Source organism: Myxine glutinosa, chromosome 4, assembly GCF_964187855.1.
Source record: "Myxine glutinosa chromosome 4, kmMyxGlut1.1, whole genome shotgun sequence".
NCBI lineage: Eukaryota > Metazoa > Chordata > Myxini > Myxiniformes > Myxinidae > Myxine > Myxine glutinosa.
The window spans coordinates 61,956,010-61,975,402 of NC_136264.1; the positions used below are offsets into that span (position 1 = coordinate 61,956,010).

Here is a 19,393-nt window from a genome sequence, read left to right on the forward strand (position 1 = left end):
AAGACCAGAAAGGAGGCAATAAAAGATCGAGCAACTGCAGATCTGACTGCATGTGAAAGTAATAGACAGAGACTTTGCTTCATCACAGGAGATAAAAATCATTTTGAAGGAGTTGAATTCAACGGCCTCAAGCTGAGCAAGACAGGGGTCGCAGTCCAAAGGGGACAGTTGTACTCCATAAAGTGATGGTGAAGGCCTTGTAAGTCGATAAAAGTCTTGTATGCCAGGAGAAGACTTTGCACTGTGGAGTATGCCCAGACGTGGCTCTTTTTGGACGCCAAATTAGATATGTTATTTGCTCAACAAATGTCGTGGCTGATGGTGAGGCCGAAACGTTTGAGTGACTGAACTTCTTCAAGACGATTGGTAAGGAAATAGTAGAGGAGTGGGTTTATCAGATGGTCTTTTAAAAGAGACAGAGACAGAGTGAGAGTGAGAGTGTGACAATTGTCAGAATTGAATGACATATTCCAAGTAGAAGACCAGCTCATGATTCCATCAAGGTCTGCCGAGAGGAAAGAGGCTGCTGCCTGCCTGTCTGAAGGATGACCGATGCTATGGCTGAGGTTGAAGTCATCAACAAAGAGGTAAAGAGGATTTTTGGGGGAGTTATAAAAGTTGATGGTGAAGATTAAGAATGGCATTTCGTCCAAGATAGCACTCCAGCCTTGAAAGGAGAAGATGTGAGAGGATCCCGTTGAGAGTCACACCTTGGCCACAATAGTGGAGGACGTCGGGAAGATTTTGGGAGAGCTGAAGCAGCATATCCAGGTGGAGTGACTGGGTCTGAATCCAAATTGATAGTCTCCGATTCGGTTTTTGGAGAAAATGAAGGATTTCATTTCAACTGTGCTGATGCATTCCACAACCTTGATGATGATTTCAATAACAGATCCCCTTGACTCCAGACCAATATGTTTGGAGTTATGGGGGTCTGTTATTGCCCCAGGTTTATGTAATGTGGTGATCGCTGATTTCCAAGTAGATGGAAGATGTCTTTGGGCAAATGAGTGGGTGAAAAGGGCAGGGAGAGGATTTGCAAGAGCAGAAGAGTACCAAAGGTTTTTAGGACATGTGAGCTAATGCCGTTCAGTCTGGCTTTTTGACACCTTTTGCCAAAGATATTGTGTACATCCAGAACAAAACAATCAAATCCGTATTTACAGATTATAATGATGCATAATAGATCTTCATTTAAGCTCATTACTGTTTTGTTTTTCACGTTTTCTTTTCCATTCAGACATTGATGAGTGTGCCCAGGAAAGCTATAGATGCATGTTGAAGGAAATGTGCAAGAACACCAAAGGAACGTTTCAATGTGTCTGTAAACCTGGATATGAACGGGTCGGTGGCAGCTGTATGGGTAAGTGATTCCGGGACTACACTTGGTCCCCGGTTAACGTCATGGTTATGTTGTTGAAAACACAATGTTCTGTGAAATGAAGTAAAATTGATCATTTTGTCTCTCAAGAATTCGTGTAATTGGGGAGAGATGCGGGTTAAGTTCCTTCAACAACAACAAACAACAACAGGCATTTTCAGACCATTTTCCCTGCAAGAGTGGGGTGGTTAGCCTTGCGGGCCCCATGACAATCTTCTCCATTTTGCCATATTTTCTACAATAGGTTCCTTCGTCCTCTTCAAATGCATCACATTTAAGTAAATTCACAAACCTTTCATTGTTTATATATTCTGTATTGTACATTGGAATGCAGTACATGGAGTTTGGTTTGGCTTACAAACATGCGTTCATAGTGACATTGTACTTTACTAGGGCATGCCCGTACTATATCTATATCTAAAATTATATCCCCCCCCCTCTATTTACATGAAATGGTTTGGTCCAAAGCGAACGGCTTGCGAGTGGTGACAATCCCCCCCCCCCCTCTATTTACATGCAATGGTTTGGTCCAAAGCGAACGGCTTCCGGAGTTTGGTAAAGAAATCGCCATCGCGTGCACAAACGCGCAGGAAAGCGAATGAATCGCAAATTCGTTTTTATTAGTTGTAAAACATAGTTTAACGCCAACATAGTTTGCAAACGTGAAATAAATGAATACGCTCTCAAATGTGCCATCCGAGGCAGAGTGTGCCCGCCACGTTCGGCACACGCGATCGTTCGCTGCTCTCTGATTGGTTGAATCGTTTTTTGGACATAGCTCGGTAAGTAATTGTCCGATTAATATGAAACCTTGAAAAGGCACATCCTCGGGTCCCCAGCAATATACCTGGCAAGTTAAAAGTATATCGGACCCGTGGTTGTCGAGAAACAGCGGTCACAGACAAACAAACGTACAGACGTACAGACGTACAGACAGAGATTACTGGAATTATAGATAGATAATCAGGTTTCATCTTTTGAACTTTCGATCCATTCACACATTCACGCTTTTTTGAACATGAATGCAGGAAATCAGGCCTCAGATGGTTAATTACCCATTCACACCATAATTCACACCTCAATCACACAGGCTTCGCTCCAACCGTCTTCCACCATTTAAAACGTCATTGTCCCCACATGATAGGAGGGAAATCATTCTCCCCAAGGGCCATGAGGTAAATCATTCTCCGATGTGATACCAGGGAAAGCAATCTCCCCACGGGACACGAGGGAAATCATTCTCCCTACAGAACACAAGGGAAATCATTCTCTGATGTCATACCAGGGAAGGCAATCTCCCCACGGGACACGAGTGAAATCATTCTCCGATGTGATACCAGGGAAATCGTTCTCCCCACAAAACATGAGGGAAATCTTTCTCCCCATGGGGCACGAGGGGAATCTTTCTCCCCACGGGACACAAGGGAAATCATTCTCCGATGTGATACCAGGGAAATCGTTCTCCCCACAGAACATGAGGGGAATCATTCTCCACACGGGACACGAGGGGAATCATTCTCCACACGGGACACGAGAGGAATCATTCTCCACACGGGACACGAGGGGAATCATTCTCCCCATGGGACAAGAGGGAAATCATTCTCCCCGCAAAACACGAGGGAAATCTTTCTCACCAAGGGCCATGAGGGAAATCATTCTCTGATGTGATACCAGGGAAAGCAATCTCCCCACGGGACATGAGGGAAATCATTCTCCCCGCAGAACACGAGGGAAATCATTCTCCTCACAGGACATGATGGAAATCATTCTCCCTACAGAACACAAGGGAAATCATTCTCTGATGTCATACCAGGGAAGGCAATCTCCCCACAGGACACGAGGGAAATCATTCTCCGATGTGATACCAGGGAAATCGTTCTCCCCACAAAACATGAGGGAAATCTTTCTCCCCATGGGACATGAGGGGAATCATTCTCCCCATGGGGCACGAAGGGAATCATCCTCCACACGGGACATGAGGGAAATCGTTCTCCCCACAGAACATGAGGGGAATCATTCTCCACACGGGACACAAGGGGAATCATTCTCCACACGGGACACGAGGGGAATCATTCTCCACACGGGACATGAGGGGAATCATTCTCCCCACGGGACACGAGGGAAATCGTACTCCCCATGGGACAAGAGGGAAATCATTCTCCCCACAAAACACGAGGGAAATCTTTCTCACCACGAGACACGAGGGAAATCTTTCTCCGATGTAATACCAGGGAAAGCAATCTCCCCACGGGACACGAGGGAAATCATTCTCCCTGCAGAACACGAGGGAAATCATTCTCCTCACGGGACATGATGGAAATCATTCTCCCTACAGAACACGAGGGAAATCATTCTCTGATATCATACCAGGGAAAGCAATCTCCCCATAGGACACGAGGTAAATCATTCTCCGATGTGATACCAGGGAAATCGTTCTCCCCACAGAACATGAGGGGAATCATTCTCCACACGGGACACGAGGGGACTCATTCTCCCCATGGGGCACGAGGGGAATCATCATCCCCATGGGGCATGAGGGGAAACATTCTCTCCTTGGGGAACGAGGGAAATCTTTCTCCCCACGGGACACGAGGGAAATCTTTCTCCCCATGGGACACGAGGGAAATCATTCTCCCCACAAAACACGAGGGAAATATTTCTCCCCACGTAACATGAGGGAAATCATTCTCCCCACGGGACACGAGGGAAATCATTTTCCCCACCGGACATGAAGGAAATCATTCTCCCCACGGGACACGAGGGAAATCTTTCTCCCAACTGGACATGAGGGGCATCATCGTGAAGGCTTCTGCTAGCTGTTGAGATGACCATTTTCTTCCCTCCCGAAAAAAGCACCAATGGTTGACTATTTGCTGCTTTGCATCTACTTTTCTTTCTATATTTCAAAGTAGCATCGACGACTTTCCATGGCATTTATATTCCCGTTGACATAAGAGCGAGTTATAGGTAAATAATTATGATGTTCTGTGAAGCATTGGTATCTAATTGGTATCGATGTTATAACGAAACAACGTTAACTGCGACGACGTTGGGTGGGAACCCACTGTATTTAAAACCAATTAGAGTTAAACAATTTCATGAAGCAAAATTAAACCTATCCACGACATTCAGAAATGGGATGACATGGAGATCCTCCCCGTGTATGTGCTCTGCAGATATTGATGAATGCAAAGGAACAAACAGTTGCGACCAAACAACAAACTGCATCAACAACAACGGGTCTTACAGTTGCACGTGCAAGCCTGGATTCACAAGATTAATGAACAATTCATGTTCTGGTATGGCAGGTTTTCTGTCACTCGATGAAATTATTTCACATATGCAAGAAAGTCTTTCAGCTTTTAGAACTTTTATACTTTTGATTTATCAAGTTTATATGCCAAAGCAAAAGAGAATGAGTTCATGTAAAGCAATCGCCTTCTCTCACATCTCTGTAATTTCCTCTCCCCATGTTGCCTGCAGACGTTGATGAATGCCTACTCAATAAACTTAATAACTGTTCTCGGGAATTGGGCGTCTGTAGCAACGTTGATGGGGGCTTCGACTGCCAGTGTGAAAGAGGATCCCATGGTGATGGTGTGACATGTACAGGTATTGGATTGGACTTGTGCATTTAACACATGGCAGAGATGAAATAATCCACAGATTATGTGAAATAATCCCACGTCCAGAGAGATGAGACAGTGCATTTAATATATAACAGGGATAAGGTAATCCAAAGAGGTATTTCCCAACTCGAGCATGAGAAAACGATGTGATGATTTGTGAAAATTTACATATTTTTCAGATTATTTCAATTTGCATTTTATTTATAATTACCGTGCAGAAAAAAATCCTTCTGCTTGTTTTCCTTGTTTTTTCAAACTCTCCAACTATCCTTCAGCCGATGATATGTGTAAGTCCTCTCCATGCAAAGGGAATGCGAGTTGTGAGAACACTTATGGGGTTTACACATGTTCGTGCCCACCTTCGTATGAACTCACAGAGGACAAACGTGGCTGTCAGGGTAAGTTCTTCAACCTCCCATTAAGAAAACGTCGTTACAACAGACAAATGTGTAATTTGCAACGCTTTTTTTTGTTTTTTTTTGTATACAGAATCGAGGTTCGTGTAAGAGCTAACACATTGAACATGAAAACATGCACAGACACATAAAACATACAATGAAGGGAGCAGGAGACAAGAGGGGGAGAGAGATGGAAGCACACAAGCACAACAACAGTGGAGAACAAAGACGTCGGTAGATCTGTGGAAGGGGGAGGGCTGGGGAGGAGGTAGGGGTACACGATATAAAGCAAATGAACAATACTAGGAATTTCACTACTAGAAATTTCAGGAAATAAGTTTTGGATTGAAAGATGTGGACTTGGGGTGCTTTAACGGGGGTGGAAGAGATCAAGGTTTTGGATGGGGGAAGATAAGAGATGGTGGTGAACAGCTGTCTTAAAGACTTGGAGGGAGGAGAGGGATTGAAGAGAGTGTGGGAGTTTGTTCCAGAGGCAGGAGAAAAGAGGAATGAAGTAGTGAAGGTGAGCAGAGAGTCTTGATTTTGGCAGTTTCACCAGAAGAGGATTGCTGGGAGATCTTGTGCGTTCTGTAGGAATATTTGGGGGGCAGAGCACAGACAGAGCAGGGGGAGCAAGGCCGGAGAGGAGTTAGTAAGGCCGGAGCAAGGCCGGAGAGACAGAAAGACCACCTACCTGCCTGCGGTGAGAAGAGAAAGGCCCTCAGAATCAGCTTCATCGCGGGAGATTCCAATGATTCTGAATGCTTTGGTTTCAACTGCGTGAAGACGAGCTAGGTGTGAGGCAGGAGTACCAGCCCAGAGGGGACAGCAATACTCCACAAGCTGTGGATAAAAGCTTTGTATGTGGTGAGGAGCTCAGAGGTGCCAAGGAAGGACTTCGCACGACGGAGAATTCCCAGTCGGCGACTGGCTTTGGAGGCCAGCTTGGAAATGTGGTTTTCCCAGGAAATATCATGGCAGATAGTGAAACCCAAAAGCTGGAATGACAGAACTTCTTCAAGAAGATTGCTCAGAAAGTAAATGGGAGGGTTATCCAGTCGGTCTTTTCGGAGAGACAAAATGAGAGTGTGAGATTTGTCAGGATTGCAAGACATGTTCCACTTGTTTGACCAGTTTGTGATTTTGTCCAGGTCTGCAGAGAGTGATGAGGCTGCAGACTGCCGATCTATATTATTATTATTATTATATTATATTATATTATATTAATAATATTATTTAATTATTAATTATTAATATGATATATTATATAATATATCTTTATTATATTATTATAGGCTGCAATTATTGATAAGTTATTGATAGGATTTGATCGATTTTGTATGTAGTCTTGTTTTGATGTTTATTTATAACATGGGCCTGAGGAGGTTCTTTTTATGCAAGGAGGGTATTTTCAGGAGGGATCAAGAGAATATATTAGCACATCGATTTGGAATTAGCACAGGTGGTATTATTTGAGATCAGCCAGAAGCAAAAATGGGAGCTCGTTTAATGAAGGTTGATAATGATGACTGATATTTATTGCAAAATATGACAGTGTCATGTGTACATGGACAACCAGTTTAAATCTAAATTTGGATGACAGGCTGGTGACCTGAGCAATGGTAGTGTGACACACCTCGAGTCTCACACGTGTCTTACATATGCAAACAACCAAACAAAGCGATTGTCTAAATTTCTTTATTTCCCTCCAGTTTTTTTTTTTTTTTTAAACTGAAGCATCCCCGCAGCAGATATGGCAGCTACACATGGCATACTCGGCCTTTGAGAAATAAGTAAGTAATTTAATAGGTGCACAATGATGGAAAGCCCAAAATCCAGGATGAAAACATAATTAACCAGATGGTATTCATAGGATACTTACCCCACGAAGTCAACTTGGGATGAGTCAACTCTTCTGTTTTTGTCGTGTTTTTTTCTTTAATCAAATATGGCTCCCAGACCAAGTGAGCGATGACATTATAAACTTACATTCTCCAATATAATTGTTGCGTAGATCACGCTCAAGAAATTTCAAACAGATCACACTAAGTGTTGTCCCTGTCTAATTATGACATCATAATTAAGGTACCAATTACGTCATTGTTAACAACATTTATTACCCATGCGGAGTTCTTTACAATGAGCCATGTTTCAAATTTTTCCATGAGTGGTTTCAGTGATAGAGGTGGAGCATTTTTTCGTTTTTCCAAGATGGCGCCTGTACGACATGATCTATGACGTCATAAATATCATTAAAAATCGTACAGGAGGAGATGCTCCTGTGGTGAAAATTCCATGTTCATCGGACTAACAGTTGCAGAGAAATTTTTTTTCATGCTGATCGGATATGGGGTTGTCGGGGAGAGGCAGGTTAGTTGATCCTCTTTTCAATTATGTTGGCCTATAATGAAGACTGTTAGCTCGACAGGATTCAAGAATTGTCCAAAATAAATATCAGGGTCTTGTACATGTCTGTGAAGCATGCCAGAGCCGCTGCATTATCAAACTTGGAATGGTGACTCACAAAAAAACTGTTTGTCAAACGTATCATCTGACGTGACCAAGTGGGTTAGTTGATACACCTTGGTAGGTTAGATGATACATTGATTTACATGGTGAATGAGTTAGATGATACATCGATTTACATGGTATTTCTGACAATGGTAACAAATTAGCATGCACATAATTACAGATACACATCAAACTAGGCTACATACCATCATTTCTGAATAATATTTGTACTAATGGTATTTTCAGAGTCAATGAGCACTGTTAATTAAAGCTGTTTGTTTGTTATTTATTCAGTTGTATACCTGCTATGTATACATAGGTAATGTAAAGTATATCTAACAATAGGGCTAAAGGTTAATTTAGAGAGAGAAAAAAGATCTGCCAAACAAATGAATCGGCAAGCATCAAATATCAGGAAAGGAACAAGATTCACAACTCAGATGGACAGAACTCTTATATTCTAAAGATGTACAGTGTAGGCTATATAGGCCTACATATATTATGATGTATGAAGCCCAGTTACAAATGGCGACAGCATTGTCTTGCAAAAAAATAATTATGAATGGGTTAGTGGATACAGGTCGGTAGGGTTAGTTGATACGAGATACGAGTATCAACTAACCTAATCAGACTATCATTTAACCCATCCATGGGTTTTTTGCAACACATGTTGCCCACATGCTTCGTTGTATTATCCTGGCAACCAAAGCAGCGTAGGCTGAAAGCCACTTTCACAAGGTATAATCAACCAATGAGAACTCCTGTGAAATCTATGTAGTATTATCACAATAAATGATCTTACCTTTTGTTGGCGTTTTTACTCAGGAGGACACAAATCAGGTTTTTTGGAGAATCACACCCTTTCTTTGTCTGTAACTTCTTGACCTACTTATCAATGATATGTAATGCAACTAGCTAACAACAGAGGGCAACATTTACACAAGTTTCATTTCTGAGGGCGAGCAGGAAGGTTGTATCAACTAACCTGCCTCTCCCCTACTTGTTGAATTATGACGTCCTAATGAAGACAATGATGACATCATCATTAACATATCTTATTCCCCATGGGGAGTACACTTGACAATGAGCCATGCTTGAATCTTTTTCATTGAGTGGTTTCGGAGATATGGAGTTGTGACGTCTTTCCAAGATGGCGTCCGTACCACGTGACCCGTGGCGTCATCATTGTGAATAAAAAACATTTTGCAGGTGGATGCGATGGCTAACCCCCGTTCTAGTGGGGGAAAATGGCCTTAAAACGATCATTCATTCATACAGGTGGATGTGTTCCGATGGTAAAATTTTGTGTCATTCGGACCAACGGTTGCCAAGAAAATGGATTTTTTTACATGCAGACACGCACGTACTACGTCGCACTTACGCACGCAGCCGATTACTTAACACAAGCCTTTCGCTTCACGAGCACAGAGTAGTAAATGCAATATTTAATAAAATAAAAAAACGAACTGGGCACCACACACAACAACCATGCACACAGAATTGCACAAGTGTGGCAAATAGGAAGTGGTGCTGAACAGTGGGCAGGTAGCTTGGGAGGGCAGCATGGCCTCGCAGGAAGAGACAGTGGCCATAAGGGAGAACATTGTCATAGTCGCCAAACACCGCCAGAGATCAAGAGCACCAAGAGATCAACAGAGAGCAGAGAGTGCCAGAGTATACATTCACAAATGCCGACTAGCAGGGGTACCTGGCATTGTATTGCCTGCTTCTGGGTTTTTTTGTCGGTGGGGGGGGGGGGGGGAGACAAGGAAGGGGGGGAAGGGGTGATAAAATACTTCCCTACACCCACTAAGGAACGGGTATCATTTAATATCAGCTTTTACGTAGAAAAAAGGCTTCGGCACGAATAGCGATTTAAAAGAAAAAATCCATTTTTGTTTTTTCATAATTTTATTTTTCCTAAAACACTCCCTGGCAGTTTGAAAGTTTGATGCAAGTCCGTTCGGCCATCACTGAGAAAAATGGCGACACAAACACACACACAGACAGACACACAAACTTTTGGAGCATTATTGACAAAGAAACTTGACTCATCAATGAATTTGGCAACAAACAGCCACATAAGCAAGGGTTGAAATGGACACTTCCCAATGGATCAACTTCAACAAGTAAATCAGTTTATTGTAAAATCAACCAAAATATATATTGCTCTTGTCCCCAGTCTAGAAGTACAAGCTCATTTAATAAATAATTGATAATAGTCATCATTACCCTCGCCAGAGGAGAGGGTATTGCATTTGAGTCCGTTTGTCTGTCTGTCCGTGTTTGTCCGCACAGAATAAATATGATTTTCTCTGCAACCGTTGGTCCGATTGACAGGAAATTTTCACCATAGATGCAACTCCACCTGTAGAATTTTTAATGATAATTATGACGTCATAGGTCACGTGGTTCGGCCGCCATCTTGGAAAAACCGAAAAACTTTGCACCTCTATATCTCCGAAAGCGCTGAATAGAAAATTGAGACATGGCTCATTGTAGAGAACTCTCCATGGGGAATAAAATATGTTAATGATGTCATAGGTGCCTCCATTATGACGTCATAATTCGACAAGTACAAAACTTCATCCAACCAAGATGCAATTTCTTGAGTGCCATGTCAGCATAAACTGGTGGAGAAAAAAATATATAATGACGACATCGGTCACGTGGTTCAGCCGCCATCTTGGAAAAACCGAAAAAATTTGCACTTCTATATCTCCGAAAGTGCGTAATAGAAAAAATTGACACATGGCTCATTGTAAAGAACTCTCCATGGGGAATAAAATATGTTACTGATGATGTCATAGGTGCCTCCATTATGACGTCATAATTCGACAAGTACAAAACCTCATCCAATCAAGATGAAATTTATTGAGCGTCATGTAGGCATAAATTGGTGGAGAAAAAAATAATAATGATGACGTCATCCATCACGTGTTTCGGCCGCAATATTGGCTTTAACACAAAAACCTTAAAAACCACTGAAAATACATCCTGGCGAGGGTTTGCAATCTCTGATTGCTCTTTTTCTTGTTTTACTATGTAACGTGAAACAAAATCAATTCTGATGTTAGCATACAAAATGGTTCTGCAGCATATGTAGGGAACATCATTTGTATGAACATTACGAGAGTATAAAATTGTCATACATACCTGGTGAAAACAATCGAATCAACTTTTGTTTCTTTTTCAGATCTTGATGAATGTCAGGTGGGGAGTTATTGTCCACAGAATTGCAGCAATACCGTTGGAGGCTTCACCTGTAGTTGTTTTGAAGGTTTTAAAGAAGAGGGTGATACATGTATACGTAAGTAAGCTTTTGTTTAAACTTATATTCACATGGAATAAATAAATGTAGATGATTTGCACTCAATGAATTGCAATCTCTCTGTCATGCAGCAAAAGATAACTGTACAAACAGTTTATGTGGAGATCATTCGTTCTGCTTTGTCAATGCAAGTGGAGGCGATGAGTGTTTGTGCAAGCAAGGGTAAGAATACCGAATTTTTTGTATTGTCGTGTAATTTTGAAACTTTTCAGCAAGTACTATTTTGATAGAAAACCAGCTGATTTCCCATACTCTTTGCAGGGTACAATATATATCTCTAGCTATACCTATAAAGGCAAAAATTATCTCTCTGTCTTTGTAACTTAAAAGATGTGGTCGTGCATAGAACACATACAAACAAACACCAAACTCGGGAAACAAATAAAACTTTGTGTGGGGGGTCACATAGGCTATGTGGCTTTGGCAAACAGGATGACTAATTTAATTGCCCCATCAGCAAAGCGATGTGTTAGATCTGCTAAAAGTACAATATTTGTGTGCCTTGTTGCTCCAAGCTTGGAGGTCTCATACATACCGTGCCCTCCGTAACTATTGGAACATTGAAGTCAAATTTGTTATGATTGCTATCTTATTATAACTAGTGTGACTCGGCACACTCCGTGCGCCTCACCACACGTTGTTTCAGAGGGATATGCACCTTTGACCTTTTCCGTGTCTTTTGGGTCTTCATGGTGTTTTGGGACTTCAGTTTCTTTTGGACACACATACGGGGGCGGATGGGTCACACACACACGGGGGCGGGAGGGTCACACACACACACGGGGGCGAGTGCGTCTCACACACACACAGGGGCGAGTGGGTCTCACACACACGGGGGCACGTGGGTCAAACACACGTAGGCGCGTGGGTCACACACACATGGGGGCGCGTGGGTCACACACATGGGAGGGGTGGTCACACACATGGAAAAGGGGGGTCACCCAGGGAGGGAGGGAGTGGGTCACACACACGGGGGATGGGGGTCACACACATGGGAGGGGATGGTGGGTCACACACAGGGAGGGGGGGGAATGGGTCACAAACGGGGGAGGGATTGGGTCGCACACGTGTCACACACGGGGAAGTGGGTCACACACTCAAGGGAGAGTGGGTCCCGCACACACGGGGGCGAGTGGGTCCCACACACATGGGGGCGAATGGGTCTCACACACATGGGGGCGAATGGGTCTCACACACACGGGGGCGAGTGGGTCTCACACACATGGGGGTGAGTGGGTAACACAAACTGGGGGGGGGGGTCACACACACACGGGGTGAGTGGGTCACACACACATAGGGGCGGGTGGGTCACACACACACGGGGGCGGGTGGGTCACACACACACGGGGGCGGGTGGGTCACACACACACGGGGGCGAGTGCGTCTCACACACAGGGGCGAGTGGGTTTCACACACACACGGGGAGAGGGGGGGAGGGGGTTGGTCACCCAAGAGAGGGGTTGGGGTTGCCTCAGGAGAGGGGTTGCCTCTGGGCATTTAAGTCACAGGTCACAGGAGAGGGGTTGCCTCTGGGCATTCAAGGGTATTTTGGGTCTTTTGTGGTGTTTTGTGTCTTCGGGGTCTTTTGGGTCTTCGGCATCTTCAGGGGCTTTGGGGTCTAAAGGGTCTTTTGTTCCCTCTGGGTCTTTAAGAGACTTTGGGGTATTTTTGTTCTTCGGGGTATTTCAGGGTATGTTGGGTCTAAAGTGTCTTCAGGGCGTTTTGGGTCTTCGGGGTCTTTTTGGGTCTTTTGGGTCTTTGGGGTCTTCAGAGTATTTTGGGTCTTCAGGGTCTTCGGGGTATTTTGGCTCTTTTGGATCATTATTAACATTCTTTAAACAATGTTTTAACATTATTAACTATTTTGGATTTTTGTCTTTTGGGTCTTCGGTGTCTTCAGGGGCTTTTGGGTCTTCAGCGTATTTTTGTTCCTCTGGGTGTTTAAGGGTCTTTTTGGGTGTTCGGGGTCTTTTGGGTCTTCGGGGTCTTCATGGTCTTTGGGGTGTTTTGGGTCATCGGGGTGTTTTGGGGCTTCGGGGTCTTCACGGTCTTTTGGGTCTTTAAGGGTATTTTGGGTCTTCAGGGGTCTTGGTGGTCTTAAGGGTCTTGGGGAAATTAAGGGGTCCTCAAAGGTCTGAGGGGGTCAAAGGTCAAAGGTTTAGTCTCAGAAGTCCAAACGTAATTAAGAGGTTTTATTAAGAGGGTGTTAATTTTATTTGAATAAGAAGAAGAAGAATGAGACGTTTTCGTCACATTAAACAAACATTCGTAACGACGTAACTAACCATCTACGTTTGCTCTATTTATCTATTACAATAAAGACTAGTTGGGTCACCCGTGGGAATCCCACGGGCATGGACGTGTGTGACCTTTGGACATATCGAGTTAGATTATTGCACGTGCTGCACCTGCACATTCAGTTTTACAAACTGGTTACTGGCAATTTATCAGATCCACAAATTATGTAATGGACACAATGTATTTACTTCTGATAACATGTGAATGCATGTGCGTGCACATGGGAAATACAGTTTGAAATGTGTAATTATTACATCTCATGTAAAATGTGACTTCAAGAGCTTAAATCCTCTGCCTCGCACATCACGCACACTGCACCGGGGAGTTGATCACCCATGGGGGATGGTGGGTCACACACATGGCAGGGAGGGAAGTGGGTCACACATGGGGGGGGAGTGGGTCACACACGGGGGGGAGGGGGAAGTGGATCGCACACACACACGGCGGCAAGTGGGTCACACACACACGGGGGCACATGGGTCGCACACACACGGGGGCGCGTGGGTCACACACACACGGGGGCGCGTGGGTCACACACACACGGGGCCGCGTGGGTCACACACACACACGGGGGCGCGTGGATCACACACACACAGGGGCACGTGGGTCACACACACACGGGGGCACGCGGGTCACACACACAGGGGGCGCGTGGGTCACACACACACGGGGGTGCGTGGGTCATACACACTGGGGCGCGTGGGTCACACACACTCACGGGGGCAAGTGAGTCACACACATCGGAGGGGGGGTCACACACATGGAAGAGGGGGGTCACACACATGGGAGGGAGGGAGTGGGTCACACACACGGGGGGGGGGGGGTCACACACATGGGAGGGGGCGAGTGGGTCATACACAGGAGGGGGGTCACACAAGGGGGGAGAGAGTGGGTTGCACATGGGGTCACACACGGGGAGGGGGGAGGGTCGGTCACACACGGGGGGGAAGGGTTGGTCACACACAGGGGAGTGGGTCACACACACACGGGGGCGAGTGGGTCTCAAACACACGGGGGCGAGTGGGTCTCACACACACGGGGGTGAGTGGGTCACACACACACAGGGGCGGGTGGGTCACACACACACGGGGGCGGGTGGGTCACACACACACGGGGGCGGGTGGGTCACACACACACGGGGGCGGGTGGGTCACACACACACGGGGATGGGTGGGTCACACACACACGGGGGCGGGTGGGTCACACACACACGGGGGCGGGTGGGTCACACACACACAGGGGCGGATAGGTCACACACACACGGGGGCGGATGGGTCACACACACACACACGGGGGCGGGTGGGTCACACACACACGGGGGCGAGTGCGTCTCACACACACACAGGGGCGAGTGGGTCTCACACACACGGGGGCACGTGGGTCACACACACGGGGGCACGTGGGTCACACACACGTAGGCGTGTGGGTCACACACACACGGGGGCGCGTGGGTCACACACACGGGAGGGGGGGGGGTGGATCACACACACACAAACACTCTGAATACCCCCAAAGACCGCTAAATACCCTTTAGACCCAAAAGACTCTTAAATACCCCTAAAAAAAAACAAAATACCCCAAAAACCCTTGAAAACCCAAAGGAACCAAAAGACCCTTAAGACCCCAAAAGCCCCTGAAGACACCAAAGTCCCAAAATACCCCAAAGACCCAATATACCCTTAAATGCCCAGAGGATCCAAAAGATCCTGAAGACCCAAATGGCCCTGAAGACCCAAAACACCATGAAGACCCAAAAGACACCGAAATGGTCAAATATGCCTATCCATCTGAAACAACATGTGATGATGCACGCAGAGCGCGCCGAGTCATGCAAGCATACTCAAGGAATTTGGATTTGAGAACAAAAGTTGAATATGAAGCAAAACTGAGAGTACAGAATGTCGGCTTTTATTTCTTGGTATTTGTATGCATCTATGTTTATCTTTGTAAAACAATAGCACTTTTTACTTTTTACTAGTATATAAGACCCGTCGCTTCACTGACGAAAATACCAATCTTTGCTGCGATGGCTAATATATGGGGGAAGAAAAAAAAGTATTCCTTGGAGATCCTGCTGTCCGTGCAGGAATTACCGACGCCACGTTTTGGCATTTGCAGTTTTGACACGCGTATCCATTGACCCATTTTTTTTTTTAAATCTTTTTTGCGGGGGTCACGAACACTCCCGGGAGTTACCCGAATCCACAGTAGTTGGATTTATTGAAATCCGTTAATCCGTTCTCGAGTTATAACAGTCCTACACACGCTGTTCTGTTCACTTGTGTAAGCTTCATCGGACCGCCTCCTCCTCATCTCGGCAAGTAAAACCTCGGAGAATGCATTGCTTTTTTCGTAGCATAGTTGTAGAACTGTAGATTAATATAAACAGTTAGAAGTTTCCTTGTTTTGGTGTCCAAGTTATTTATCTCCAATTGTGGCCAGTTTATAATACTGGAATACCTGTACTACAAGTTGGTTTGTAGCTTTGATTTTGTTTATTGGTGAGAGGGCTGATTTCAGAATTCATCTTATTCTGCATCGGTACTCTTTGTTGATTGTTTTATGCATTTTTTGTGTTGTTCATGGGGATCTTCTTCTATTCCGGGGTATTTGTAGGATGTTGTTTTCTAGTTACCCTCACCATAGGTGCGCTTACACATTTGGAATTTTTTTTTAATGATAATTATGGCGTCAAAGGTCACGTGGTGCAGGCACCATGTTGGAAAAACCAAAAAACTTTGCACCTCTATGTCTCCAAAAGCACTCTGCAGAAAAAATTGAGACATTGCTCATTGTAAAGAACTCTCCATGGGGAATAACATTTGTTAATTATGTCATATATGTGCCTCCATTATGACGTCATAATTTGACAAGTACAAAACTTCATCTGATCAAGATCAAATTTCTTGAGCGTCAACTGGGGATAAATTGGTGGAGAATTTTATTTATGACGTCATCAGTCATGTGGTTCGGCCGCCATATTTGTTTTAACACCAAATCTTAAAAAACCCTTTTTCTCTGAAACGGCTAAACAGATCGAGTCAAAACATTACATGTGCGATCACATACCCATGACATGATGAACAATATCCCTGCAAGGACAGCAGGATCTCTCAGGAATCCTTTTTTTTCTTCCCCCATATATTAGCCATCGCAGCAAAGATTGGTATTTCCGTCAGTGAAGCGACGGGTCTTATATTCTAGTAAAAATGACGTTCCACAACCATGACGTCATCGGTCACATGATTTGGCAGCGATGATTTATTGAAGAATAAAACTTTAAGAAGCCACTCCTCCAGAACGGCCCAGCAGATCAAACGGAAACTTCACACCTATGCTTCCCGTGCCTTACGAATATCATGCTGCCTTGAAGAATTTATACATCACATGGTTTGGCCGTCATATTGGATGAATAAAAAATCTTTAAAAACTATATCTCTTGAACCGCTGCATTTAGTGGTGTGAAACTTCAAAGTAATGTACTAGTCGTCAAGCGGAACACGTGTTTAAAATTTCAATAAGACTGGTTTTACGGTCTGGTAGCCAGAAATTGTTATTGTTTGAAAATGAAGAAACTCCACGATATTATCTTCTCCAGCCATGTGAGTTTTCAGCATATCTATTAATTATGTACAATTTGAAGTCAGTGGCATCTTGCCTATTAACCCTAGCGTGCATGGAGAAAAAAAAGATGACTTTCCGCAAACTGGGTCCAATGGACCCAGGAACTGAAACAAAGTTAACTTACAAAATATATTATTTATATTTTCATTGTTATTGTTAGGCTTGTATATACAATGTTTAGGTTCATGTGTGAGATTTGGTTTAAAAAAATATTGATCCCAGCTAACACAACACCGTTGGGCCAAGGTTGGCATTTGGTCAAATGAACAACAAATGAACAACAAGAGTATTGTTGACGTCAGGGTGACGTTGTTTATTCGTTGCAATCACGACGTCTATTTTCCAACGTTGGCCCAATAGTGTTGTGTTAGCTGGGCCGTTGTGTTGGAGAAATTATGTTTTGTTGATGAGGGTAAGGAACTCTCCTCCACCACGATTTCCTGGTCGATCCTTTGATGAAAGAGTGTTGTGGGAAGATTTTGGAAACATTGTTGAGTTTGATCTCTTGAATGAGTGCTGTGTCTATTTTGTGTTTATTGATGAATTTATTAATGTCGTTTATGTTGCTCTGCAAAATGTTCACGTGAAATTTATTGGTTCGTGATTGTTGGGTGGACTGAGTGACCGCAGGGAGGTGTTTTATAGGACCGCCACAGGTCCATTGCGAGCTGTAATCCTTGTATGAAGGTATAGTTTTGTAGATTAGAGATGGAGCCATTTGTTGCATCCAGGGCAGAGAACTGAGTTGTGACGATTGATGATTCTAATGCTGCCATATAGGGTCGATGTTTTTAGGGTTAGTAAAAGGTTAGTGTTTAGGCTTTTGCAGCAGGGAGAATGACGAGGATTACCTACTTCTTCTTGAAGTCAGAGCCATCACACGAAGGCGTCCTTCTCTAGCTCCAACCAGGATGTGTCAGAGATAAGTTCCGCAGAATGCACCTCAAGCAGAAGGCAAGATTACACAACACGCCAGCTGGTAGGGTGGTAGTTTGCATTGCGTGCTATGATTTTGGCATAATTTCTATCTCTGATCAATAATTTTGTGGCTCTGGAATACCAATATGTACCAAAAACGATGGCGACTTGGAATAAAAATATGGGGTTTTTAATGATTGCAGAGAAGAGTAGCGCAATGATCGGCAATGAAAGTAAAGAAACAGAGAAACTGATGGACCGCTTAATCTAAACAGATACACCTCAACGCCTATCCTTAAATTAAATGTTCAGCACATCAAATTTGCAAGGAGTAACTGAACGGGAAAGAAATATGTTGGGGAGATATAGGTATTGACCTTCCCTCTTGAGCACGAGGATGGTGCAGCGTGTGATACGTTAGTTGAATGGGGTTTGGGATGGGGGCGAGATCATTCTCACTTGGTCAACACAACTGCCACAGCTTATTATTCGGCTTGCTGCCACTGGTATCCGCATCCACTGGTATCCGCATCCACTGGTATCCGCATCCACTGGTATCCGCATTCACCGGTATCCGCATCCACCGGTATCCGCATCCACTGGTATCCGCATCCACTGGTATCCGCATCCACTGGTATCCGCATCCACTGGTATCCACATCCACTGGTATCCGCATCCACTGGTATCCGCATCCACTGGTATCCGCATCCACTGGTATCCGCATCCACTGGTATCCGCATCCACTGGTATACGCATCCACTGGTATCGGCATCCACTAGTATCCGCATCCACTGGTATCCGCATCCACTGGTATCCGCATCCACTGGTATCCGCATCCACTGGTATCCGCATCCACTGGTATCCGCATCCATGGGTATCCGCATCCCCTGGTATCCGCATACACTGGTATCCGCATCCACTGGTATCCGCATCCACTGGTATCCGCATCCACTGGTATCCGCATCCACTGGTATCCGCATCCACTGGTATCTGCATCCACTGGTATCTGCATCCACTGGTATCTGGATCCACTGGTATCTGCATCCACTGGTATCCACATCCACTGGTATCCGCATCCACTGGTATCCGCATCCACTGGTATCCGCATCCACTGGTATCCGCATCCACTGGTATCCGCATCCACTGGTATCTGCATCCACTGGTATCCGCATCCACTGGTATCCGCATCCACTGTTAGCTCGCGAACTCACCCACTAGTTGCACAGACTGCTGTCAAAAACAAAAATGTAAGAGAAACTCAATCAGCATGCTTATCCGAGACGGTAATGGTTTCAAGCGCTAT

General features: G+C 44.6%; 1 protein-coding gene across 1 annotated transcript in view; it reads left to right on the plus strand.

The window, feature by feature from the left end:
* The window catches only part of LOC137425858 (uncharacterized), a 156,146-nt gene that overhangs the window by 87,652 nt on the left and 49,101 nt on the right, over positions 1 to 19,393 (plus strand). Inside the window, exons 32-37 of the mRNA XM_078775227.1 lie at positions 1,241 to 1,363; positions 4,558 to 4,680; positions 4,865 to 4,993; positions 5,286 to 5,408; positions 11,116 to 11,229; positions 11,322 to 11,412. Of these exons, the coding sequence (XP_078631353.1) occupies positions 1,241 to 1,363; positions 4,558 to 4,680; positions 4,865 to 4,993; positions 5,286 to 5,408; positions 11,116 to 11,229; positions 11,322 to 11,412 (703 nt within the window). The remainder of the gene's footprint in view (positions 1 to 1,240; positions 1,364 to 4,557; positions 4,681 to 4,864; positions 4,994 to 5,285; positions 5,409 to 11,115; positions 11,230 to 11,321; positions 11,413 to 19,393) is intronic.